This window comes from Rattus norvegicus, chromosome 13 (genome assembly GCF_036323735.1).
Source record: "Rattus norvegicus strain BN/NHsdMcwi chromosome 13, GRCr8, whole genome shotgun sequence".
NCBI classification, from domain to species: domain Eukaryota; kingdom Metazoa; phylum Chordata; class Mammalia; order Rodentia; family Muridae; genus Rattus; species Rattus norvegicus.
The window spans coordinates 105434027-105461301 of record NC_086031.1 but is presented as its reverse complement, the minus strand read 5'-3'; the positions used below and the strand labels follow the sequence as shown (position 1 = coordinate 105461301).

The following is a 27275-nucleotide window of genomic DNA, read 5'->3' as shown; positions in this document are numbered from 1 at the left end:
TAGGTCACGGTGACGAGCTTGTGTGGTGTGTCCCTCCTGGCCACCTGTCATTCCCAGCTTACCTCCCTGGGAGCAGCGACTTATGCTGGGTCGGAGCCATTGTGCTGCGGTCCAGACTCACACTACCCTCGGGGTCTGCTGGTCACAGCATCCACGTCCGGTGTTGCTGCCTGCCGGTTTACTGGGTGGCCACACTCATCCCTTTTGTGCTAGCCCAACTTTATTTACCTGTTAATGAAATCAAGATACGCTAAGTAGGCGCCTACTGTGTACGTCTGTGCTAGCACTTCTAGTGCATCAGAAATGGTCACGGGTTTCTAGTAGCCTTTAAGGTCTCATGTAAAGCCGGGTGGGGTGGGGGTGGGGGTGGGGGGTGATGTAGGCTCTTATTCCCAGCAATGGGAAGGCAGAGGCAAGCCTGGTCTACAGTGATTCCGCTAGGGCTACATTTTATTAAAAAACAAAAATTCTGATCTAGTTCTTGTTAAGTAACAGTAGATGGTATAAAAGGAGTTTTGTATACAGAGCACATCAGTCCACTTAAAAGGAAAAAAATATCCTAAGGTAAAGAAGAAACCTTAACTTGGAGCTTAACTATTTAATGACCAAATAGGAGGAAGCCGCCTTCCGCAAACCTCTCCAAGGCACTAGGCAGCTCTGCAAATGTCCGTTAATAATTTAAGTACTTAAATAAGTTTCGGGTTATCCACTGGGTGTTTCCCTTTGGGCCCAGGACAGTGTCCTCCTGGGCCAGGGTTGAGCATCCAATGCGACAGGCCGTCCTTCCCTGCGAGGTCCCTTCAAGTGAGTACAGGAGTGCTGGTGGCTCGGTTTGTCGGAGTGCTGGGGCACAGGCACTTCAGCTTATGTGGTTTGTCGCCTGGCCTCTCCGTTTAAGGTATCGTTTCCTGATTTTGATCATCCATTTCACACTTAGTTTGGCAAACTCTGCTGCTTTAAATAATGCCAGGAACGCCCCGCAGAGTAGGGCGATGGTGTTCCAAGGATTGGCCGTGATTATCTGGAACAAACAAAACCGGGGTGGTTGGTTGGCATCAACCTGACTCTCTGTCAGCATTTGGGAGCCAGCAGAGACACACATGCATCTGCTCACTCAGACAATGTCCAAGCTGCTCAGAAGGGGACTGTGAGTCCCTCCACATAAGGGGGAACTCATTGTGTAAGTCAGGCATTCATACTGAGCTTTCATTTTGTGGCTTAATCTAACAAGTGACTCAAATAAATTTCCCTAAAAGTATAGCCCAGCCACAAGACTGGTCCCTCTGCCTTCTCAGTTACCTCAGCCTTCGCTGTCTCCCTCACACTCATCCTGAGGACGCTGCTGCAGGCTGATGCTCCTTCCTTCCCCTCGCTGGGATGTTCTCCTATCCAGACTTAATCCCTCCAACTCAGCCAAAACCCTTCTTTTCCCTTCACCAAAGTCGTCTATCCCACAGAGCTCTGTGACAGCTGTCACTGTCAGGTAGGTATGATTTAAAGGAACGGCTCGGCCCCCATTAAATACTCTCATCTCTATGCAGTGCTAATAGATGGACTCCAGGCCTTGTGCATGCTAGACAAGCACTCTTCCTCGGAGTCTACTCACTCTCCAAACTCAGGTGGAGTTCTTACATTTGCAGATTCCCCTGTGCAGTTTAAAGAAGGGAAACCCACTTGTAAGCCTGGGTCAGCGGGATCTGAGACGGAAGAGCCTGTGCTGTTTACATACAGTGGCCACGCCTCGGCCTGCATGATTTAAGGGCTCTACTTGGCCCAGAAGCCTCTCATTGCAGGTACATCAGGTTCAAACTGGTTCCTTTCACCCTTCTCATCTTAGTAAGCCTCAAGCCTTTATCCCTCACACAAAGCCTGGTCAAACTTCAGGGTCATGGGTGACAGCAAAATATGTCTGTCTCAGACTCGGTCCTGGGACCTGAGCTTTGGAATCTCTTGCCGGTTGCCATGCTCATCCTGGGACATCTTGTGGTAATGGAGGAAGACCCTTCTAGCAGTACTTACATCCTGGACTTTCTGGATGAAGGGATCCTTCCATTCAAAGACCACAAAGAACAACTGAGTACTCTTCTCGGCTGCCGGCCTCTGGTCAATATAATTGACCACGCTGGTCTAGGTGCAGAACAGACAGAATTATTAATTCTTTACCACTTCTGGGCCCTCCCTTGCCTGGACCAGAAGAGAAAGAGTAGGTAGGACTCATGGCCCTTGGCTCTCCTAACAGCATCTTTTGGGGAGGGAAAGTCAAGCCTCATATATAAGACCTTTAAAATGGTACAAGAGCCAGGACTTTACTGTGGCTGCCCGAGTTCTTTGGGAGAGAAAAGATCATAACACCTGACAGTGTTTTGAACTGTCACCAAAATCTGCCACCGGGTGTCTAGACCCAAGCCATTTTCAATCTACTTCAGAGGACAAATTCAGAATGTTTAAGAGCTAAGTAGCCTAACCCTTCATTCGAGTCTACGGGGACAAAGTGGCCCCCACTCCATACTAGGGCTCTGTAAGCATCTAGTACGCATCCATGATAAGATCAGCCAGTCAACTATAAAAGAAGTGGCGCTGCACAGTGGAGGGAGGCACAGGCCCGTCTGTGACCTTATGTGTGACCCTGACCACAGGAAGATGATGCTAAGATGTGTTGCAGGGCTGTCAGTCATCAGCATCTTACAATAGCATCTTGTGGTCTTGTTTCCAGGGGTTGTCACCCCCTAAGGCAAGAAAAACCCTCTCTCTTGACTAGACCTAAGTGCCAGGGCTCATGTGCACAGGGAGAACGTAGCGGCTTCAGTGGAGCCTCCAGAGGGCTGCTTGTGATAAGACAGCACTCCCAAGGAAGCAAGCCAGATAGACCCCTTTGCATCCCCACAGTGGGCCTTTTTGGTCTTTCACGGTTAAAAATCCCCAGCCATCCTCTTGACTTAACACCCATTATTTCCTTGCTCCTGGCCAAGGACCAAAAGCTTTCTGATCAGCTCCTCTTCTCAGCATCCTAGCAGGTCCTCCCCCCGTCACTGTGCCTGGTCCCCCTCATCTGCATCAGTTCTTGGCAGCAGTGGGAATGTTCCCCACTTCTACAGCACAGAGATGGTGCTGTGGGCAAGAGTCGAGCTGCTCTAGACCGCCTCCAGCGTGTGATACCTTCACGTGGGCTACTAAAGTTCTCTCTCATCCCAGGCCCCACTCAAAAGCCCCTTCCTCTCAGAAGTCTCCCTCCATCCCAGATTTAATTGTGGAAATCATCACATGTGCTGAGGAAACAAAACGCAGTTGCTACCTCTTGCCGGAACTCAACGGCTTCTCGCCCATCCTCTTCTTTGGTCTTCACCAGTGACATCTTGACCCAGGTGCGGAAGCCTCCGGAGAACTTCCAGCTGGAGTAGGCACTCTCACAGGCCTGCATGAAGCCCGCCTTGTCCGGGCTTGGCGGAGAGAGAGAAGGAAGGTCCAGGTTAATCCGGGCCCCTCCAACAGCTGGAGTCCAATATGGCCAGAGCAAACTCTAGTCCGGTCTCAAGCTGATTTTGTTCCTCGTACAAAAGTCCGAGTACCCCTCAAATCTGGCTGCCTTACCCAGTTTGTTAGTTGGCATCAAAAGCAGTGCCTGGACCACCTATACCTCCATTTAGTTTCCAAACAGTTCTACCGGTAGGAGGGTGGCATGATTCCTGCCCCCAACCCCACCTCCACTATGGCATACACTCCCCTTTCCACAGCATCCCTCCCAACAGCTCAGTCACCCACCCTTAGGTTTTCCAAAGCTCCCTGAAGTACGGCTTGCTGCACTCCTCAGTGAGCTCTGCCTCCCTCTGAAAGCCAAGCAGTGGGAAGAGCATCCCATGGGCACTGTGCGCATAACAGAAGCAAAGCCCGGTGAGCAAGCACAGACGCAGTGCAGAGCCTGGCAGAGTGGTGCGTGCCCGTCAGCTCAGCCACCAGCCACCGGGAGGCTGAGGCAGAAGGATTCTGAGTTTTGGGACAGCTTGGGCTACAGAGTACTACTGGGCCTCAGAAACAGTGCTTGCCCCTAAAAGGGACAGCTATAACATGCCCCACCTGAAGGATCAGGGAACTCAGAACACTGCAGAAGAGAGGACAGGAGGAATGTAGAACCAGAAGATGCAACAAGGCATCTCGGGACGTGGCAGCCATCGACCTCACTGCACAAGGCTGGACCTGCCAACACTCCATCCTGAGGGATCATTAGCAGCTAGTTATTGGTTGCTGGGAGAGAAGCTATCATTTCTTTCGGCAGTGTAGCCACTGTAGTACCACCCACACTCATGTAGGCAACTCTAAACAGTAGTGCACACTGGGAAGAATGGGTTTCCGTGGGGTCCAGTGGGGACGAGGGGAGGCTGGGAGAGAAAATGACTGAATTGCACTATATACACACGTGGAACTGTCAAAGAACAAGGACAAAAGCAACAGTGCCCGGCTGAGGACCCTTACTAAGGCAGCTCAGGGCGACAGACAGGGGTCTGACGGCGTCCGGGAGGGAGACAAGACAGGTGGGCCACAAGCAAGGAAGGTGCTGGCTAGGAGGTCTGGGGTGGGAAGGACTGCAGAGGCAGTTGGAACTCGCTGTTCAGGGGACTGTCACCTCACTGCCACCGTGATGTATCTTCCTACATCATAAAAGTGGAGCCTGAAGCTCAGCAGGACCAGGCAGGAACAGACAGAAATATTCCTAACCCCGGAGATGGCACTGCAATGTTCCCCAGTGTTTGAAACCAACAGGGACGGTCGCAGGTGGGGCCCTGCAGGCAAGAGAGCTCACGGATCCTACGGAAGGCAGTTCCCTCTGCTCCTCAGAAGCCCAGGCCAACCAAGAACCCGCTCTAGGACAGCATGCATGCGGACAGCAAGCAACTCTATCCACATCTGCTGAACTGCAGGCAGTGTAATGGGCTACCAGGTTCTTAGGGTGGCCCCTGTTCTGGACCAGCTCTGCTGCCCCTCTTCCTCCCTTCACCCCCACATTTCCAGCATGGCAGGAGACATTGAGAACCCATGAACTCTCCACAGCCACCTTTGCATGAACTCCCGGAAAGAGGAGAAGAGGAGATAGTCAATGGCACTGAAGTCCTCGTCGCTCTGGTTCAGGCGGAACTGGAGGAACACCAGCTCCCGCTTCTTCACTTCCTGGGGCCCCTGGACAATCAGGGCTGACTGCTGCAGGGAGACAAAAGCCAGAGCCTTAATGCTCGGAACTGCCCCCAGCCCTCGCACAGAGGCCCACAGAGACTTCAGCCACAAGCACTGCCGGGCAAACACACAGCAGCCTCCAGGGACACAAGCTGGCCAGGGACGCAAGGACGTCCCAGCATAGCACCTGGAGCCCAGCTGAGTGCACACAGGCTGTGCACACACAGAATGTCTGAGTAAGGGTGTCTGCTTCTGTCTGCTATGTGTTGGTGTCTGGCCTCAGTGTCCCAGTTAACCTTGTCTTAATGCCTATCACATGGGAGTTTCCAAGTCAGAACAGAGAATGACGCTTGTCTATCTCGTATGCCTTCTAGGTTGGCTTGCTAAGATATGCCAACACTCCAGCATTCCCCAGTATGTCCCTGTCATGATTCTAACGTTTTGTGGGTTTTTTTTTTTTTTTAAGATCTATTTTAAGTATATAAGTACACTGTTGCTGTCTTCAGACACACCAGAAGAGGGCATCGGATCCCATGACAGATGGTTGTGAGCCACATGTCGTTGCTGGGAATTGAACTCAGGACCTCTAGAAAGGCAGTCAGTGTTAACCTCTTAACTGCTGAGCCATCTCTCCATCACCCCCTGTTATGAATTTAAATCTTACATGTACATACTGCATAGGCCCAGCTTTAGTTTTGAATGTGGCACCCTAGCCAACCAGCTCCCAGCCCTGCTCCTGGCCTGAATGCAGCCCATGAAGCAGTGCACTGCTCTGCCCCTTAGCCAGGACTGCAGCCCACAGGTGGCAGTACCTGCTCTGGAAGGGGACTCCAGCCTGGGCCAGTCCCTCCCACGTTATTCTTCCAATGTCCTAACTGTTTCGGTAAGTGCTCTTTGCTCTTCTAAATGTGCTTTAAAACTAGCTTGTAATTGCTCAACTGAATGCACTATGATGTCTCACTGAGACCGAACTGACCGGATGGAGTAACACAAGGAACAACACTGCTGGGCAGTCCCATGATGCAGCGGTGCCCATGTGAGCCTGCCTGCCTACCAGTCAGTCAGGCTGCTCTCAGACGCTGCCTAGGCCTCCAGGCGGCTGCCTCAGGAAGGGTGCTGGCACACAGGAGCTAAGCCTGACCCGATAAGCACACTTTGTCAGGTGAGTGTGTCAGGAGCTAGAGAAGCCCCAGAGACAGCGTGAGCTTCACCCGTGGGTGGTGGAAGAACCAGGCAGTGAGGAAACAGACTGGAAAGATGGTGGCCCTGGCTGTACAAAAGGAAATCATTGGCTGCAGGCAGGCCACACGAAATCCAGAGCACAAGGAACCGGGAAAGCAACATAAGCCTGCAGTCTTAGGCAATGTGACCCAACAAGACCCTCAATGGGGGTCGCTGTCACAGGACTCAGCCAGCCAGAGCCTGCACATTAACAGCTCACAGCAAAGGGTTGTGGGAAGGGCAGGGTGAGAACAGGCCACCTCAGCCCCAGTCCCCAGATGACTCAAGCTAGAAGCGCACTGCAAAAAATGCTGGTGCAGATCCCAGGGAGGGCGGCTTCCTAAATCTGTAGGATGTGGCTGTCAAGGCTTGCGGGAGTGCAGATTAGCCGGTGGTGAGGCCCAGGCAATCAGCGCTTCTCAGAGAGCCGCAGGGAGGACTGCCTGCATGCTATAGCAGATGGACGCGCAGGCCCTGTGTGGACATCACCAGGGATTGTAAGCAGCTGTGAACACTCCAGCTATCCCTGCCCCACAGACATCCAGTGCCTGAACCTTACTCTTGTTTCTTTCTCTGTGGTGCCCAGGTTGAACTCCTGGGCTCCAGCAAGGTCCTCGTGCCTCAGCCTCCCAAGTGCCCAGGGTGCTTGGGTGCACACTCCCACGCCGGTCTGGTTACATCTTTACATGCCGGTTTTTGCTCAGAGAGCAGTTGAAAGGGGAGGAGAGGACTTACTTGAGGGTCACAGCTTGTGGATAGAACGAGTTGATGAGGAAGACTATCCACCCCCAGAACTGGGGTAGTGAACATGTCTAACTTCCTTCCTGTGAGCACAGGTTACTTCTGTGCCCCTTGCCTCTCTTAAACTTACATCAAAGTTACAAAGTATACAGCAGTAAAAGTTGCGGGTGTGGGCAGCTGGCTCCTAGGAAGCATGCCAGTCCACAGGGCAAGAGGAAGAAGTTCCCAGACCGGGCACGGTTGCACCCTAATGCCACTGTGCTTCTCAGGGGGAATGAGGAGAGCCGGGAGCCTCTTCCTGCCTGGATACTGTTGTTTCAAGTCCTTTTACTTCAACTTGGCTTCGTGAAAACGTCCAGTGGCCACCAACCACCCACTCTCAGTTAGGGATAAAGGGGGCGTCTCCCCAGTGCTTGCCTAATGCTCTCCCGTCACACGCTGGCAGACCAGGTTTTCCCAAGGAGATTCCTGCAGCTGTGATGATCCAACCCCAGGCCTGTCTCCATACTGGCACAGAGGGCCTTCCCTCAGCCTGTGCAGCGGCTGCTCTGGGGCCTGGTACCTTACCAGGCAGCTCTGCAACCAGGAAGGACCAAGTCCTTGAGTCACATCAGTCAGCCCTCACTCAGTCACACTCAACTGGGGGCTAGAAGCTGGCACCGCCCAACAGTCCTGCCCTGGGTTATGAGCCTTCCTTCTCTGACTAGCGTCTCTGGCCTTCTGGTCTACCTGTGCCGGCTCAGTGCACCGGGCTGTCCTCATGCTGTCCTTGGCTCCTGTCCCTAGCCACAGCTCACATTCCCCTCCACGTCCTTCTAAGCCACTGCCACCATCACTTTGCCCAGAGGCACGGGGGCACAGTGTTGGCCCTCTCTACCGCAGTCAGTCACATCAGTGCCCCTGTTCTGTGGCTATGAAGGGACATCACAATCGAGACAATAAAAGAGAGCATTTCGTTGGGTCTGGCTTACAGGTTTAGAGGGTTAGTCCATTATCACCGTGGCAGGGAGCATGGCAGCACACAGGCAGGAGGACATGGTGCTGGAGAAATAGCTGAGAGCTTACATCCTTATCTATAGGCAGTGGGGGTGGAGGATGGAGAGAGAGAGAGAGAGAGAGAGAGAGAGAGAGAGAGAGAGAGAGAGCGCGCACACAAGTAAGCCTGTTGTGCTGGCTGGTTTTGTGTGTCAACTTGACACAAGCTGGAGTTATCACAGAAGTAGTAGCCTCCCTTGAGGAAATGCCTTCATGAGACCCAGCTATAAGGCATTTTCTCAATTAGTGATGGGTGCCATCCCTGGACTGGTGGTCTTGGGTTCTATAAGAGAGCAAGCTGAGCAAGCCAGGGGAAGCAAGCCAGTAAGTGACATCCCTCCATGGCCTCTGCATTAGCTCCTGCCTCCTGACCCGCTTGAGTTCCAGTCCTGACTTCCTTTGGTGTTGAACAGCAATGTGGAAATGTAAACTGACTTTCCTTCCCGAGTTGCTTCTTGGTCATGTTTTGTTCAGGAATAGAGATCCTAAGACACCTGGCAAGGGATTTTGAAACCTCAAAGACTACCCCCCAATGACACAAATCCTCCAACAAGGGCACACCTCCTAATTCTTCCCAACTGGTTCCTCTAACTGGGCACCAAGCATTGGGGGTGGGGGTGGGGGTGTTCTCACTCAAGCCACCATAATCTGCAATGCCCTGGGCACAGCAAGTGTCTGTGTTGATGGGGAGCTCGCATATGACCCCTTCAGTCCCTCTTAAAGGAGGGAAAAAGCCAAGGCACAACAACGCAAAGCCATCTCCATGCCCAAGGACCCTCAGAGGTGCATTGTGCATGGTTTGTGCTGTGTGGTGCGGCTGTCAACAATCTTTACCATCCGACCAATTGGTGCACCATCTTCATGATGGCAAATTTCTCAAAGAATGGATTCCTAGGCAGTTCCTGGAAAGTGACATATTCAGTGACAGACAAGCAGCAGGCGGACTACCTTCAGCCCCGCTACCCTCCCATCTCAGGGCAAGAAGCCCCAGTAACACACACCACCCCTCTCATCTGCGAGGGAGCCCATGCCAACAGGCTACAGGGGAAAAGGCTGGAACCTTAGGGCGTGTGGCGAACAGAATCCAGGGAGGCAGGCATTACCATGGTGTGATTGGAGAAGGGGTGGGTGTAATTGATCCTCTGAGTGGTGCAGTTCCTGTCTCCGGGCTGGCCAGGGCTGGCAAGAGGTGGGATGACCTCATAGTGGTGCTTACAGCTGAGCAGCTGAGCCTGACCGGGGTATAAGGCAATCCCTGGAACAAACAGAAATTGGCAAGCGTCAACAGTGACAGTACTGAGCCCCCAACAGAACTGTACCCCTACCTCCTTGGGAAAGTACTAAGGTGGCAGCAGAAACGGGGGTGGGGCAAGGCAGAGCCCTACCCCAGTGGAGGGCACTCACCACCTCAGTCATTCCGCACCCTGCCCAGGGAATGTGGCTTCCAGGGCTCATAATACTCCCAACCAGAGCACCTCCCTCACAGAACTCTGCTGCCTCCCAGGCCCTGTCTGCTTGGTACTGCAAATGCCCAGGGCTGTGATTTCCCAGGGCTCATTAGTTATCCTCTGCTGGGAGATCTAGAATCACACGGCCCATAGAGCGTCATTCTGTGTGCCCTTGGCTCAGGCTCCCGGGAGACACTGATGACAGCACAGGCATCGAGGAGGAGCTCAGGGATGAGAGCAAACACTGCACTAAGAGCCCATGAAGAGGCAGAAGCAGACACAGCAAAGCCACAGAGGAAGAAAGAAAGAGAATCAGGCCTGGCTGTAGGGCAACTGTCTGGGGGCTCCTGGCAGGGAAACTCCCAACTCCCGCTCCAGCCTGTGTGCGGATGCCCTGTGTGTCAGGGTCAGAGTGGGTGGCACGCTCATCGTGGGCAAGCCTGAGCCACATTCCTCCCATGCCAGCTAGATCACCCACTCTGGTAGACAACAAGGATCAGTCACTCCCAACATGCAGAGAAAGGTACAGGGGCAGCCTGGAGTCCCTCTGGGCTAGGTCCCGCCTGGATGGCTGCTCACCTGCCTCTACACCCCATGGCCTTCCTGTGCCGTGCGCGCTCCGGCCCTGCCTCCCACGCCTGTGGTACTTTGAACTACAACAGCCCCACAAGGCTCTGTGTCCTACACTTGGTCCCCAGGTGCTGGAGCGGTCTGGGAAGGACTAAGAAGTGTGGCCTTGTTGGAGAAAGTGTGCCACCCGAGGGGCAGGCCTGAGGTTTCAGGAGGCTGATGTCCTTCTCAGTGTGCTTTCTGCTTCTTGTCCTCCACCCCTGTCCTTCCTGCCAGCCTGCCTTCGTGCTCCACCACCACGGACTCTACCCCTCGGAAACTACAAACCGACTAAAACCTTTCTTTTATAAGTCACCTTGCTCACAGTGCCTTGTCACAGCAACAGAAAGAAACGAACACACTACCCTTCATCCCTGGCCTCCAGCTCTAGCCAGAGCTCTCTCCTCTCTCCAAAGAGGACACCGCCTCCTCACACACACCCTGGTCCCTGCTGCTCCTCCCAGAAACACTTGCTGCCCACCTCAGGCCTAAGAAAGCCTGTCTCCAATGCCCACCCAGGGCTCCTGGACCCCAGGGCCTGGCGCTGGCTCTCAGATGCCTGCCTACAGCTAAACCGCCCTGCTCCAGTCCTGCCTGTGCTGACAGTGTTGGCTCGGGGAGGCAAGGCAGCGCCTGCTGACAGAAACCCCCACGCTGGGGCACCGACGCCTGGCCCAGCAGGCCCTACCTGGAGCATCGTAGCGATCCACCTCCTTGTAAGACACAGACATGACAGGGTGCTTGAGCTTTTCTCGGAAGTCCGTGATGGTCTGGTAGACCAGGAAGACGGCCACTGCCATGAGCAGCAGGTAGATGAGAATGAGGAGGACCGAGAAGACATTCTTCAGGCAGGCCTTGCTGAAGCGGATGCTGCTGGATGCAGACTCATTGTCCACACCTGCCAACAGGACACCAGGGTCACCAGAACAGCTCTAGGCCCTCACCTACCTTATGGAGGGCACCTAGAAACATCAACTCCATCTCTCCCAGCCAAGGCTGCCAACATTACCAAGTTTACTGTCTGCTGGGACAGGATGCCTCAAGCCATTGGGTCGGCACGCTCCACCTCCCCCACTCAACAACGTTCTTTCAATCCTGGAACTGCTTGAGTCTGCTACCCTAGGCCTGTCCTGAAGAACTGCTCATTGCCAACTCTGCCCCGTTTTCACTCAACCCTTTTCCCAAGGAGACCTTCCCTGACAGCTAAGATGACTGGGGGTCTCCTTGCCGAGCGCACTTGGCACCCTGTGCACCCAATACAGATGTCATATGAGCAGCGGTGGCCTGCCCCTGATGCTGCACCTTGTATGACTGTGTTCCATCAGACCGTGAGCCACGGTAAGCCCCTCCTTACGTGGGTGGCTTCCTGCTGGGTATTTTGTCACAGGAAGGAGAGTCTGGCACGGGCTGAGGAGGGGGTGTTGGAAATGAGGTCCTTAGGATGGGGGTTAGCGGAAGTGGCACCGGAACATGTGCGCAGAGCCCAGGCCATAAGGGCAGTGGGAAGGCGGCTTCCTCTAGGCTTAAGAGAGCTTTCACTAGAGACCTTTCTGCAACAACTTGACTACAAACAGACTTGTGGTGCCAAGTGTGGGAGGTGTTAAGGCAATCCAACATGGTGGTGCCTCCAGCAAGCTAGGCTCACCTTCCCAAGGTGCTCCTGCCCCAGCTCTAACCACAGGGACATGAGGGAAAGCCCAGATGTGGCTGTGGCTGTGGCTGTGGCTTCTAGGAGAGACCACGCAGTGTGGTCATACCACGTGCCTCGATGACAGCCATAAGACCTGAACAGTGTACCTGAAATGAACAAAGGCCTCAAAGAACAGGCAAACACAGGCAGACAGTGCAGGCAATCTACCTTTGGAGAGAACGTCCCAGGGGACGCACGGATGTCTAACTTTTTGCCTGAGGGTTTATACCAACCCCCTAAATGATGTGGTTCAGAGTGAGAGAGTTCGGGGCTGAAAGTGAAGGGGGAAATCCTAAAAGCTGGCAAACCACAGAGAGGTGAGGTCAGCAATTCTGCAAATAATTGATGTGCCAGAATCACTGGCTGGAGTATGAAGGGAAACGGGTAACTCTAGCTGCCATTGTGAAAGGCAGGCAGGACCTCAGAGCTTCAGCCTGGCCACGTTGCCTGCCTGCTGAGACAAAACGTACTTCAGAAGACCTCAGCGGGGTCCAGAGCCCACATCATGCCAACTGCCGATCGGTGTTGGCTGTGACGTTGGTCTCCTCCCATCTGACGAGGGGACACAAACCTACTGTCAAAGTGAGCAGCATCTGCCAGTGGGCGGCCCAAATACAAGTGTCCTGAGAAAAGTCAGTACAGCCTGCACGGCTGCTTCCCCAGTGGGTACTGCCAACCTCTGCTAACATCTAACTCCAGCTTCCCAGGCACAACACCAGCCGCTGTCCAGGAAGCATCCAGGCTGCCACTGGGGGAGGGGAAATGGGGAGATACCAAGCTTCTACCAGGTTCTCTGCCCCTCCCACATGCAGACAGCCACTGCTGGACTTCATCATGTAAGCCGGTCTAACAAATGCAGTCTACTGGTTTTGCTCACTTAGAAGAACATGCCAAATACACCAGTGTTCAATCAAAAATTACTAGTCGCTCTTTCTCTTTCTGGCATTGCAGGGGCCTAGAGTTACCGTGCAGTCATGGCCAAGTCCAAGAACCGCACCACACACAACCAGTCCCGTAAATGGCATAGAAATGGCATCAAGAAACCCCAGTCACAAAGATACGAATCTCTTAAGGGGGTCGACCCCAAGTTCCTGAGGAACATGAGCTTTACCAAGCACAGAAGCACAAGAAGAAAGGCCTGAAGGAGACACAAGCCAACAATCCAAAGGCAGTGAGTGCACACACAGAGGCCATCAAGGCCTTTGTGAAGCCTCAGGCCATCAAGCCCAAGATGCCAAAGAGCCCCAGCCGCAAGCTCAGCTGTCTGGCTTTTATCCCTCACCCAGGCTTGGGAAGAAGATTAGAAGCTACACGGACAAGGATCAGAGGCTCTGCGAACCAAAGCCCAAGGTTCAAACCAAGGCAGAGGCCAAAGCTCCAGCTAAGGTTCAGACTCCAGTTCCAGCCCAGGTGCCCAGGCCCCTGTGACAGCCCCATAGAAAAGGCTCCCGCCAGTGTGAAGACAGACGGACTGCTGTGACACACCTACACACCTACCTACACACTATTTGTAGATGACCAGTGTCTATGCTGTTTTTACAAATAAACTTGAGACAAGAAAAAAATAAATTACTAGTCACAGGCGCTGGAGAGATGGCTCAGCAGTTAAGAGCACTGGCTGCTCTTCCAGAGGTCCTGAGTTCAAATCCCAGCACCCACATGGTGACTCACAACCATCTGTAATGGGATCTGAAGCCCTCTTGTGGCATGCAGGTATACGTGCAAATAGAGCCGTCAGATAGATAGATAGATAGATAGATAGATAGATAGATAGATAGATAGATAGATAGATAGATAAAATTTACTTGATGTGAGGGGCTGGAGAGAGGGCTCAGCCGACAAGAGCACTGACTGCTCTTCCAGAGGACCAGGTTCAATTCCCAATACCCACAGTGTGGTTCACAATCCTCTGTAACTCTAGTTCCAGCGAATTTAACACCCTCTTCTGACCTCCATAGGCACTAGGCACACAAGTAGTTCTCAGACATATACACAGGCAAAACTCATACATACAGAATAATAAAAGATCTTTTAACTACTACTAGACATGGAAAGATTTTTTTTAAAAATGTAACTTCGGGCTGGCAAGATGGCTCAGCTTAGCAGGTAAATCCCACCAAGCCTGAGAGCCTAATCCATCCCCAGAACCCATGATGGATGGCAGGAACAACTTTGCAAAGTTTGCACGCGTGTGCACGCACACGCACGCGCACGCACGCGCACACACACACACACACACACACACACACACACAATAAACCTTTAAAGAGAAGAGGAGAAGAGAATACAACATATTCACGGAACACCAAGCACCCAGATAATAATAATCAGATAAGCTGCATCGCTGGGCTACCGACCACTGGGCAGGCGTGGAGAGGGTGTGAGCCTGCTCCAAGCCACTGTTCCTCCCCCTCTCCATATCGTCCCCACATATTTAATCTCTTCTAGTTAGAGCTGTGGCTCTATAGCCTCCATTTCTGCCAATCTCGCTGTCAGACAGGGTTGAAAAGAGGTGCCCTCTGCTCCCCCAGCAGTAATGGCTCCCACTGAGTGCTTGCTTGCTACCATACTCTGATGATCCTGGTCCACCAAAATCATCATTTCTTTCTACGTGAGACTTTGGGAGCTGTAAGCATCGGGGGTTCTCAAGTAATAAGAAGCCCCAAACTCTGTATCAGCTCATACTCCCAACCTCTACGTTATACACCTACTCTCACAGTCCAAAAACAAATGAATAGAGTACTTTCAAAATCCCCTGGAGCCATAGGCTCAGACCGGCCAGACCTTCTCTGCTGCCCTCCTCTCTGTGCCTTAAACTTGTCAGAACAAGTGAAGGAAGCTATGGATGGGTACTGCGCTGCCCAGCTGAAACCAGGGCAGCACACAACAAACCCACTAACCGAGACGGACTTTCAAGAGAAGGCCAATTACTATGGAGGCTAACAGGTAAATGGTAGAAACATCTGGTCCACTGCGCACAAATCCTGACACCGGAACAAAAACAGATGAGAACTCGAGGTTACATGATCCTTCCAAAAGGATGTGCTTATTAGCGGGAGGTCCCAAAGAAACTCGCATAGATAAACGCCTGGTAAAGGATTTTAAATGTGATTAAATAGTTCAGTGAAATAGAAAGATAGGCAGAATGTGAACAAGAAACAGGGGGGCTGCGAGAGGACTAGCAGGAAAGGCGCAGGGAGTGCTCATCCTAACGTTTTCAGAATACTTTGCCGGCTAGGTGAAAAGATTCAGGGAGAGAAACAGGAAAGAAAACTTTCCTAATCTTGGGGAAAATGGACATACTGTGTATGGACGCTTTACGAGCCCAAACAGACATGACCAGGAGAGATCTACAGCACAGCATGTGACAGTGCAGACATGACCAGGAGAGAGCTACAGCACAGCATGTGACAGTGCACACATGACCAGGAGAGATCTACAGCACAGCATGTGACAGTGCACACATGACCAGGAGAGATCTACAGCACAGCATGTGACAGTGCAGACATGACCAGGAGAGAGCTACCACACAGCATGTGACAGTGCACACATGACCAGGAGAGATCTACACCACAGCATGTGACAGTGCAGACATGACCAGGAGAGAGCTACCACACAGCATGTGACAGTGCAGACATGACCAGGAGAGAGCTACAGCACAGCATGTGACAGTGCAGACATGACCAGGAGAGAGCTACAGCACAGCATGTGACAGTGCAGACATGACCAGGAGAGAGCTACAGCACAGCATGTGACAGTGCATACATAACCAGGAGGGAGCTACACCACAGCATGTGACAGTGCACACATGACCAGGAGAGAGCTACCACACAGCATGTGACAGTGCACACATGACCAGGAGAGAGCTACAGCACAGCATGTGACAGTGCATACATGACCAGGAGAGAGCTACCACACAGCATGTGACAGTGCACACATGACCAGGAGAGATCTACAGCACAGCATGTGACAGTGCACACATGACCAGGAGAGAGCTACAGCACAGCATGTGACAGTGCACACATGACCAGGAGAGAGCTACAGCACAGCATGTGACAGTGCATACATGACCAGGAGAGAGCTACCACACAGCATGTGACAGTGCACACATGACCAGGAGAGATCTACAGCACAGCATGTGACAGTGCACACATGACCAGGAGAGATCTACAGCACAGCATGTGACAGTGCAGACATGACCAGGAGAGAGCTACAGCACAGCATGTGACAGTGCACGCATGACCAGGAGAGATCTACAGCACAGTATGTGACAGTGCAGACATGACCAGGAGAGAGCTACAGCACAGCATGTGACAGTGACGCTGCTGAAAGCACGAAGTTGTAAAATCTGCACACAGATGTGGAAAGTGACATTAAGGGCACCCCGATAGGCCAGCGGCAGACCCGTCAGTGGAACCCCTACAACCAAGAATATTACACACAGCAATGCGGTCTATCTTTGGAGAAGGTAGGAGGAACAAGGGCCTTCTAAGATAACAAACTGAAGGCATCCGTGTCCACAGACTGGCTTTACAGAAGTTGTTCAAGGCCACGCTGTTAGCCACTTGGTGCAACAGGGACAGCATCATCTAGGCAAATCACATGCGGGAGGATTCTTTGTCTCACGCATCTCAGAGGTTGCAGTCTCCTGTGGTAGGGAGAATGTGACAGAGTGGAGCAGCTCACCTCACAGTATCGGGAAGCGAGGTGACACTGTGTCCTCCTTTCCTCTCTGCTCCATCTGGGCTACTGACAGCTGCATCCAGGGTTGTCCTTCCTCTCTCACTCCTCTTCAGAGAATCATGCCGCGACACCCGAAAGGAGTACGCTACACTGGTGTTGGCACTTCTCAGAGCCAACCAACAGTCAAGATTTACCAACATAAAGCCATACAGTTACAAGAAAGGTAAGTCCTGCTGGGAGAGCAGAAACTCCAGAAGAGACAACTTTACCTCCACAGTGAGAAGCCACTGAACCACAGCAGCCAACAAGGGACAGAGCAAAGGATGCTGGGAACAGCAGGAAGAACCCCACAGGATACTGGGAAGGAGTCACTGGCCTGTATGGGGACCTAAATGGACAGAACCAGAGGTACAGGCGGATCCAATGAGAGAGGGGACGCAGGAGCGCATGGCTGGGGCTGGAGAGAGGGATCAGCCGTTAAGAGCTCTTGTGGCTCTGGCTGAGGGCCTGGTTTGATTCCCAAGCACCCACATGGTGACTCCCAATCATCTGACTCTCAGGCACTCCTATGGTATACATTCACCCACATAAATAAATAAACCTTAAAACCTTTTAAATATATGCATCATCACCTAGAAGAAACTGACTTCACATGCAAAGACAGACAAGCTTAAAAGCAAAAGAATGGAAAAGGATGTACTAAGCAAACGGAAACCTGAATCACGGAAACCATAAAGAGTAACCATATTTGCACTGGACAACAGAGACGTCAAGACAAGAACTAAGAGAAGGTTGCCACACAGTGACCCAGAGATCAATTCACCCAGAAGATACACAACTCTAAGTTTACTGTACCAAGTATCAATTCCACAAAACAAACCCCACTTCCCCAGACGGGGAAGAGGACCCAGAATGATCATAGTCTCAACACACGCCTTCATCATGGACAGAGCAGCCAGACCAAAGGTCAGCAGAGGTCAAACACACCATAGATAGCCCTTGACGTCGCAGACATCCCTTCCGACAGCTGAAGAATATTCTCAGTCTGCAGGCTCCTCAGTCACTGAACCGGCCTCTCCCCAGCTCAGGATGAGCATCTGCACTGCACTCTGACTGCTTTTGGAATCACCTAAGAAACAAACTTCTAGACACTGAGGTCATTTCCAGAGCGGTCTAATTGAGGAGAAAGGATCCAGATTACATGTGGATGGCGCCATTCATAGGCTGGGTTAGTTCACCCCGGTTCCATATGCACACACGTGTGCACACATATTATACATAGGAGGACATATACACATATCACTACATACACACACACACACAAAGACACACACACACACTCACAGAGAGAAAAATGAAATTGACCTCTTTGCAGAAACTAGAACTAGATAACTTTAAAATTTTTTTTTAATTTTTTTTTTTCTTTTTCTTTTTTCTTTTTTTCGGAGCCAGGGACCGAACCCAGGGCCTTGCGCTCGCTAGGCAAGCGCTCTTCCGCTGAGCTAAATCCCCAACCCCTTTAATTTTTTTTTTAATTTTTTTAAATTTTTTTATTTAAAGATTTATTCATTTTATTATATATAAGTACACTGTAGCTGTCTTCAGATACACCAGAAGAGGGCATTGGATCTCTTTACAGATGGTTGTGAGCCACCATGTGGTTGCTGGGAATTGAACTCAGGACCTCTGGAAGAGCAGTCGGGTGCTCTTAACCGCTGAGCCATCTCTCCAGCCCCAGATAACTTTATGTTAAAAGAAGATGCCCACAAACAAGTCCCTCAGGATCTCGCTCAGATGTGGCGTTAAAGAGTCAGCCTGAGAGTACACCAGTGGCCACTGACAGGCTGGGAAGGGCAGTGGGTGAGCAGAGGAATGTTTTTATTGGCATTATTACATGCATGTGTGGAACTACACAGAATACCACATGAGGCACAAGAAGCAAGGAAATGACTCCACAAAGGACACAGTAACTCTCCAGGAACTTAGCGGAAATGCAGGAGAAGGAATTCAAGTAGTGATCAAGGAAACGAACGAAGTGAGAGGAAGCCGGCAGTTCCTCAATGAAACCAGAGAAGCAATGTGTTCTAAAAGGATAGACTCGGTTATTGAAACATGAAAGATGAAGACGTGGGGCACACCTTTAGTTCCAGCACTCGGAAGGCAGAGGCAGGGGGATCTCTTTTGAATTTGAGACCAGCCTGTTTTACAGAGTGCATTCTAGGTCAGCTAGAACTGTATAATATAGGCCAGGACAGCCAGGACTACTCACAGAACAGTCTCAGGGGCAGAAGGAAAGGTGTGAGAGACGCCAATGAATCAAAAACTGGAATAAATGCAGCAGCAGGGGCAGCTGGGGCAGCAGCAGCAGGAGCAGCAGGGGCAGCAGGGGCAGCAGGGGCAGCAAGGGACCAAAACAAGCAGAATGAGTTTTAAGACCTGAAGTCAGGTTTATGGAAATAAGGCAGGTGTGGATGAAGAGAAGAGAAACCTGAGGAAAACCGCCAAGGACAGATCTACACGGTGGGAATTACGGAGGAGGAGGGGATGGAGGAAGGCACAGAGGACAGGATTTAGTAAACCACAGCTAAAAACCACTGAGTAAGGTCTGAACAGGGACTCAAGTTCTATTTACTTCAAAGAACTTCCTCTCTCAAGAAAATGTAGGCAAGCTGTCGAGACAGAGACAGAGAGACCTGGAGCCGGGAGTGGAAGGTCTAACCTGCCATCCCAGCACTGGAGAGAGGTTGAGGTAAGGAGTTACAAGTTCAAGGCCAACCTGGTTGCAGGGAGATCATATCTCAGGAAAAAAAAAGGGATGGATAGATGGATAGAAGGATGGATGGATGGATGGACAGACAAAAAGAAGAGAGAAGAGAAAGGGGAGAAGAGAGAGGGAGGAAGAGACAGACAGACGGACAGGCAGATACCTGGAAGGCCAGAAAGGGACAGAATAGGATGGTGAACTCAGAATGCTGGGAGGAAGTGCCACAGCCGAGAACATCACCCTCAGTGACATGGCTTCTCAGAAATGAAGAAAATTTAAAAATCCTTCCATGTCAAAGAAAGCTGGAGGATTCTTCATCATTGGCCTGGCCTAATAAGAAACAGAAATGGAATTGTTTTAGCCAGAAACACAAGGGTAATGCACACAGGGTAACCCTCTGGGAGGGTGTACTGGCTGGTTCTGTGTGTCAATTTGACACAAGCTGGAGTTGTCACAGACAGCAGAGCCTCAGTTGAGGAAATGCCTCCATGAGACCCAGCTGTAAGGCATTTTCTCAACTAGTGATCAAGGAGGGAGGACCCAGCCCATTGTGGGTGGTGCCGTCCCTGGGCTGGTGGTCTTGGGTTCTATAAGAGAGCAAGCTGAGCAAGCCAGGGGAAGCAAGCCAGTGAGTAACATCCCTCCATGGCCTCTGCATCAGCTCCTGCTTCCTGACCTTCAAGTTCCAGTCCTAACTTCTTTGGTGATGAACAGCAATGTGAAAGTGTAAGCTGAATAAACCCTTTCCTCCCCGACTTGCTTCTTGGTCATGATGTTTGTGCGGGAATAGGAACCCAGACTAAGATAGAGGGGTAAGCTCACAATTAAATTCAGAATACTCCATTATTGTGTCACAAAATGTCAACTTCCAAAACTTAAGACTTATTTTTGTGGATGTGTGCCACACTTGGTGGGGAAGATACCTGCGGGGGCCAGAGGGGGGTGCTGGGCCCCCCAGAGTTAGAGTTAGACTGTCAGCTGACCGACCCGAGTGCTTACAAACAAGCTTGGCTCCTCTGCAGATCTGAAATGGGAGAATAAAAGTCGGCCACAGTCAAGTGTGGTGGCCCAGTTCTGCAACTCAAGCAACCAGAATGCCAACAGTCACGAGACCTCAAGGCCAGCCTAGACGGCAGAGCGTGACCCGGCTTCAAAAAGGGAGTTCCTAACAGCAAATATCTACATGAAGCAGGGGCTGGAGACATGCTGGCACTTGTTCCAATCATGAGGGCCATCTTCCCCTTCATAACAAGGCCAGCCTGAGATACAGGAGAGCCTGCCTCAGGGAGGGAGGGAGGGAGGGAAGAAGCAAGGAAGGAAAGAGAGAACTATTATGTGATCCAGCCACACGCCAGTGTACCCAGAGAAGACGAAATCAACTCATCCGACAGTCAGCACCCCATATTTACTGCAGCCATACTCACAGAAGCCAGGAACGTGAACCAACATAAAGGTTCAGGAGGGGTTGGGGATCAGAGCTCAATTCCTAGGACTGTAATGTTAAAAAAAGCCACGTCTGGTGGGTCATGTTTGTAATCCTGGAGCTGGGACAGGAGCTGGGACAGCCGAGACGGCATCTCTCTGGGGGACTCGCTGGCCGAGTCTTGCCTACTCGGTGAGAGACAGGCCAGTGAGAGAAAGGTAGAGACAGGGGTGCCAGGGATCCACAGTGGCCCCGCAGACCCAATTATGCAAACCAAGTCTAGAAGCTCACAAGTTTAAAAATGACCTCGCCAGGCAAGGCACCTCCTGGTGCTGAATCTAAATGGTTGGGAAGAGTCGTCAAAGAGTAAGGGGAAACTGGGCCGCTCTCATCTTGCAAACCGGGGTTTAGAGTAGATCAATTACAAGATGACAATCTAGAAGTCCACTGGCAGTCTGTCGGCTGCCCCTGTCCTGGAGTAAACACCAACTTGGAAGAAAACAACAGGGGGAGGCAGTCCGTATTTATGCAGACTCCCTCCAACAGAATCTTAGTGAGGGTAGGGTTACAAGTTCCAGATCACCCTCAGTGAGTTCAAGACCAGCCTGGGCTACATAAGCCCTTCTGCAAAAGAAGCTTGAGTCTTCTTATCTGAGATGTGACTGGACCTAAGAACTGAGGCTGGCCCAGAGAGACATCACATGAGCTCACTCACTCACACGACTCTAGAACAGCTGACCTCCTCGACACAGGAGAGCAGTGGGTGCCAGAAACAGGGAGGGGAGCGTGAGAGAGAAGTCAAGGGCATTGACAGTAGACAGGAGCAGTGTGTCCCGAGGCCCTGCTGCAGTTAGCAGTTATGTGTCACATATTTCAAAACAACTTCAAGAGACTTTTTTTTACCACAAAGTGATAAGTGAATGAGATTATACACCAGTTTCCAAGATGGGATCCTCACAGAATGTACATATGTACGGAAATATCACAGTGAACCCCACAAATACGACAGTTATGTGTCGACTTAAAAGTAAGCCAGACCAGCAAGATGGCTTCATGGGCCGAGGCACTTGCAAACCCCATGGCCTGAGTTCAATTCCCGGAGCCCACACAGTAGAAGGAGATCGGAGTCCCACAGGTTGTCCCCCTGACCTCCATTTCATACAAAATAAAGATTTTTAAAAAGCCACCAGTCAGTAGGTGGAGTGGGGGTCAGAGTGCCTAAGTCTGTCTCCATGCTTCACCAAGCCTGAGTCTTCAGTTCGCATCTAGAGAGACACCACCTTGCAAAGTTCTTTTGAGAATTAGATGCGGCAGTTGGGAGAGCCCTGGGAGAGCAGACCTGCTGCTTCCGAGGTCTCCTCTAGGTAGTGGGCAGTGGGCAGTGGGCAGAATCACAGGACTTCCTGTCCCCCCAAGACAGAGGAACTAAAAGATCAGAACACACCTCCCCAGCTTCCCCAAAGAGCTGGAACCCGGCTGAGACTCTGTCCATTTACTAAAGCACTCACTCAGCCACCCGCCCACCCCAGCTCCCCCAAAGAGCTGGAACCAGTAAAATGGCCTGGTGGGCAAAGACATTTACAAAGCCCTGTAGTCCGAGTTCAATTCCAAGAACCCACACAGGGGAAGGAGATCTGATCCCCACAAGTTGTCCCCTGACCTCCACAATGCCCATCCCTCAACTCTTTAACACAAAATAAACGTGGATCCAAGTTCCGGTTCCCAGCATCCATGCATGTCAGGTGCTCACAGCCCCCTCAAGTCCAGCTCCAGGGAGTCCAATGCCACCTTCCAGCTTCCGTGAGCATCCTCATGTACGGGACATGCACCCACACAGACACACATACGGAAATTTAAAAAAAAAAAGTCTTTTTAAAAACGGGGTTGAGGATTCCAAAAACAGGAATAGAACAGCAAAAGCGGTACCGGCTGGGCAGATGGACATGTAGGACACATACGCCCAGCTCAAGGAAGCCCGCTGAAGCGTGAGCCTGAGTAGAGCATGAAGCAGGGAACCAGCCTCGGTAAGCCCACCCACCAGGCAGCAGTGCTGGAGAGGCCTGCTGACAAGAGCTTTTCTCCCACAGGGCTCCGAGACAAGATCAGCACATTAGAGACAGGCTGGCCAGCACCTCCTCAGGGAAAAAGAATGGCCTGGCTTCAGGAACTGGTTACAAACTATCAAGAATGCAGACCTTGAAAAGGCACATCTTCCAGCTGGAGGCTGATTAAATATGGAGAGCTTTACTAGTGGGGCAGACCTTGAGACCCAATGCCAGGGTACAAGCGTGAAGGAGAGATGTCCCTCCCTCGGTTGGCAAGGTGCCTGGACTGGGCCTCCAGCCGTAGCAAGCAGCACACAGCCAGTCTCCAGTACCCCAAACCCACTCACCTGGCACAACACCTGGACCTTGAACTTGGACCAGCTCCTTGTCCCGTTCATCTGCCTGCTCCGAGTTCTCAACCACCTGCTCCAACTCTTCACTGAGCTGAAGGGGAGAAAGCGTGAACAGTGTAGCTGGACCGGCCTTGCTTTTTCTCTAGGCTAAAAAAGCAGAAGCTGCCATCCACATAATTGTCACACATGCACAAAGGTCACATGATACAGGATGTGTGAGACCAATTCCACAGACTTCTCTCACAGCCGGATGCTGGGAAACTACAGTAAAGGACTTAGCTAGTCTGGCTTGCTGAGTTGTGAGGGAGACTCGTATTCCCAGCCTGTCTCCTAGCTTCTGGTGACCACCCTGGCATTCTCAGGGCTACCTCTAGCTGTGTCTGATGTCTAATCCCTTCCTACATTTTCAACAAAGCCCCCTGCAGTGTGCACCTCCTTGGTGGTGTACCTTTAAGGACACCAATGCTCAGTTCAGGGCCCAGCACAACCTTGTCATTGTGCAATACACTCGAAGTGACTCTGTTTCCAGTTGCACACAGGACAAGCACTGGAGTTACCCTTCAACATCTCCCAGGAGAGAGTCAGTTAATGAAATAGGAGTCACGCCACCTTGGTCTCATTCCAAAGCCCATGGTCCTAGCCACTTCCCAGAGGAAGAGGAAATGTGGCTTAGAGAAAAACCCAGAACAGCAAAACTGGTGTCAGAGCTCCATGGGGACTAAAGAGCCCACAGATGTGGGTGCAAATGGCACAGCAGAAGGTGACAGATGGCCAGGTACCAGGCAAGTGCAACCTCAGCTCACGGCGTTCTTGCATGACCTGTCAGATGGGGGAAATTTTGCCGCTGAGAAAGCAAAGATCAGGATAAGTGTCCCGTCCTTTTAGGAGGAAGGCAGGTGAAGTCAGTTTGGAGGGGGCTCTTGGGGAGATCACATCAAGTTAAAAGGTACTTTTCCCCCCACTCTGAGACAGGGTCTCATGTAATCCAGGCTAATTTCAAACTCACTATAGTGGAGAATGACCTCGAATTCCTGACCCTTCTGCCTCTACCTCCTAGTAAACCTAGCACAAGTACTGAACTATCTCAGCTACAAACACCCAGCCCTCAGAGATCTTTCACAATTACTCTAGATGATTTGTTAAAAACAAACAAACAAACAAAACTCTAGAGAGACAGTGGTCCCAGGAAGACTGGAGATTCTCAGAAGCCAAGCCTGGCCAAGTCACCCCGTCCCAGGTACAGTGGCAATCCCCGTCCCTCCAATCCTCTTCCAGATACTCAGCAGCCATCACAGGCCTTTGCCTATCCCAGGATAAACTTCTCAGAATGCTCCTTTCTGGGGCAGAACCTCAGCAAACACCTAACTCAGTCAGGTCCGCTCTCAAAACAACCCAGGCAAGAAAGGGAGTCTTCTTGGGACTTCAAAACAGACCTGAAAGCGAAGGGAGGCGGGGCCTCTCTAGAGCCTTCTACCATTAAGCACGACTCCAGTGAGCACCTGAATCCACTTGTGGCCTTGCTCTACGAACAGGACAGCAGCCTGCATTTCAATACATTATCTTATAAGCTCTGCTAAGTTGCGGTCCTCTGAAACTAGTACCCCAAAACTCCGCAGAAGCAAGAGCTGTCCGCATCCTGGTGACCCCAGGGCGCTGAGTTCAGAACGCTGCTAACTCGTTTGGAAGGAGTGAGTTTCCAGTGTGGCCAGGGCCTCCGTGGGTGGAGACGGCCATCGAGACGAGCTGTTGGTTTTGGGCTGCTCCGGTTAGACAAGGTCTAACGGTATGGGACGGCTGCACGGCCTCAAGCAAACCTGGACAGTAGTGGCTGACGGCTAAGGATGCAGTGCCGCGGGAAGACACCCAGGCAGGGCAGGGCCAGGGCAGCCCCAAGCGAGAGGAGCAGAAGGGGCCCGGAGCCAGCGCGGCTCTGCGAGGGGAAGCCGGAGGCTCCGGCGACAGACAAAGGGCTGCGGGGGTCGTGGGGCCGTGGGGGCGGCGAGGAGCCGCTGAGAAGCGGCTGGCTACGCGCTTTCCCCACACCCAGACGCCAGGATCCCTTATCATCCCCGCTGGCCCGCATCACGCAGCGATTCCACCTGCTGCAGAGCCCGCACGCCACGGAGTGCCAATCATCCACCTGCGCAGGGGTCGTGGCGCCCTACCCGCCCTCCGCGTCCGCCCTGTCCGCACCTCCTGGTAGGATGTGGAGAGGTCTTGTCGGATCATGGCACTGGCCGGCTGCGGCTCACTAGGGACCGCGACGCTGCGGGAGGTAGGAGCTCCGAGGTCTACCCGCTCTACTAAGTGAGACCCGCTCTAGTCTACCGCCTAAGACCAGGCGTGGCGGCGCTCAACGCATGCGTAGATTCTGCTGCCGCCGCGGGCGACGCTGGGAGTTGTAGTTCTGGGCGCCGGGAGAGGTGGAGAGAAGAACCAGCTTGGCTCAACCTCCTACTGGAGAGGCAAGCAGTAAGTAGTCTCGCACTTCCTCTCTTTGTTGCAGGCAGAAAAATGGAGTGCATGAGGGCAGCATGGTACAGGGGCCAGTCGGAGCACCCAGTAAGGGGAGAGGAAACTAGCCTTGCGATTTATAATGGCAATACATGTCCAAAGAGCCCTTTGTGTTACCAAGCTCTCCGTGCACTTACGACTTGATCCTTCAAGAAATCCTTCAACAGAAACATTTTTTTTCTCTCTATTTTACAGATTAGTAAACTGAGGTAATGAGGATGACTTCTGTCAGTAAAGATAGGGAGAGAGTGGTGATCGAGAAGTTATTTCATCCAGGAAAAGAATAACAAAATTCTGAGGTGGTGGGGGGAGGGTGAGACAGTCTGACTTTGTAGCTCAAGCTGGCCCTGAATTCATAGGCAGTTACTGTGTCTCAGCTTCCCAAGTAAAACATTACATCTTGCTTCAATTCATATAATTTACAATATTCCTTTTTTTAAATTTATTTTTATTCTCTCTCTCTCTCTCTCTCTCTCTCTCTCTGTGTGTGTGTGTGTGTGTGTGTGTGTGTGTGTGTGTGTGTGTGTGTGTATTGTCTGTGAGCAGGTGACCATGGAGGCCAGAGAGGACATCAGACACACTCAGCCTCCTATGTAGTGCTGGGAACCAAACCAAGGTTGTCCTGTAAGAGTAACAAGTACTCTGAACTACTGAGTCGTCTCTCCAGCAGGTTCCTTCATTCTCCAGTTGAATACTTGCAAGTCTGGCTCTGCCCTTCAGCCCTGATCGTTCCAGGTTCCTCCTTTTGTCTAACACTGCAGCAACTGCCAACACTTGCCTGGTTTCGAGGTACCTTGTCCAAGGCAAAAGGGATCACTCAGCAAACACCTAAAGACCTGTTCAACCATAAAAGAAGCCTTGAGCTACAAACCCTAAATGTGGGGAGAATGGAGTGTCTTCCTTGTGACTGAGTGGGCTCAAGGACCCCATCTCACTGCCTAGCGCCACTCAGCTGTGAAGCAGATAGAGGCTGCGTATTAAATGTCAGTGAGGGGGTGGACAGATGGCTCAGTGGTTAAGAGCACTGACTGCTCTTCCAGAGGTCCTGAGTTCAAATCCCAGCAACCACATGGTGGCTCACAACCATCTGTAATGGGATCTGGTGCCCTCTTCTGGTGTGTCTGAAGACAGCAACAGTGTACTTACATACATGGAATAAATAAAATAAATCTTTAAAAAAAAAATGTCAGTGAGCTCTGCTCTGTGCTGCTGCACTTGCAGCTTGGCAGCCCTGCCCCCAACCTACTCATGCAACTCAGCCCCTTCCCCCTCTCAGCGGCAAGTAGAATGTCACCAAGCACCTCTAAACACCCTGGACCTCTGGGAGCGTTCCCTCTGTTAAAGTGCTCCTCTTTGGGAGGTCTGGTATCTCTAGGTGTTTAACAGCGACAGCTAGTACTGCCCCAGACAGGTGAGAGCAGCGGCAAGTGGCCCCTCTAGTGGTCCAGCTCCCACTCAGGCCTCAGGTGGCCGGACCTTAGCTACACATATAGATAGATAGCCCTTACATAGCCTGGGTAACAGTGTTACAGCTCTTATTGGGCACAGGAGGTCAGCACTCCTCACTCAGCCTTGATGGCAGCCAG

General features: G+C 51.8%; 1 protein-coding gene and 1 long non-coding RNA gene across 5 annotated transcripts; one reads left to right on the top strand and one right to left on the bottom strand.

Moving 5' to 3' along the window:
- Positions 1 to 424: 424 nt before the first annotated feature.
- Pacc1 (proton activated chloride channel 1) lies at positions 425 to 25530 on the bottom strand. 4 transcript variants are annotated; one of them, NM_001007679.1, is made up of 8 exons: positions 25369 to 25471; positions 23170 to 23266; positions 10906 to 11115; positions 9264 to 9415; positions 5048 to 5190; positions 3293 to 3437; positions 2020 to 2127; positions 584 to 1021 (listed from the first exon to the last, which is right to left on the bottom strand). In NM_001007679.1, the coding sequence occupies exons 1-8, from the start codon at positions 25402 to 25404 to the stop codon at positions 860 to 862; spliced, it is 1053 nt and encodes a 350-aa protein (NP_001007680.1). In that variant the 5' UTR covers positions 25405 to 25471; the 3' UTR covers positions 584 to 859. The 4 variants fall into 4 exon arrangements, 3 of the variants coding, with proteins under 3 accessions (XP_006250543.1, NP_001007680.1, XP_063128467.1); XM_006250481.5 differs by lacking the exon at positions 10906 to 11115 and having other exon boundaries at positions 425 to 1021; positions 25369 to 25530; XM_063272397.1 differs by lacking the exons at positions 584 to 1021; positions 3293 to 3437 and having other exon boundaries at positions 2016 to 2127; positions 25369 to 25530.
- Positions 25501 to 26873, top strand: LOC134481545 (uncharacterized). The gene is made up of 2 exons (XR_010057149.1): positions 25501 to 25647; positions 26236 to 26873. It is a non-coding gene; the product is annotated as an uncharacterized LOC134481545 (long non-coding RNA).
- The last annotated feature ends 402 nt before the right edge of the window (positions 26874 to 27275 follow it).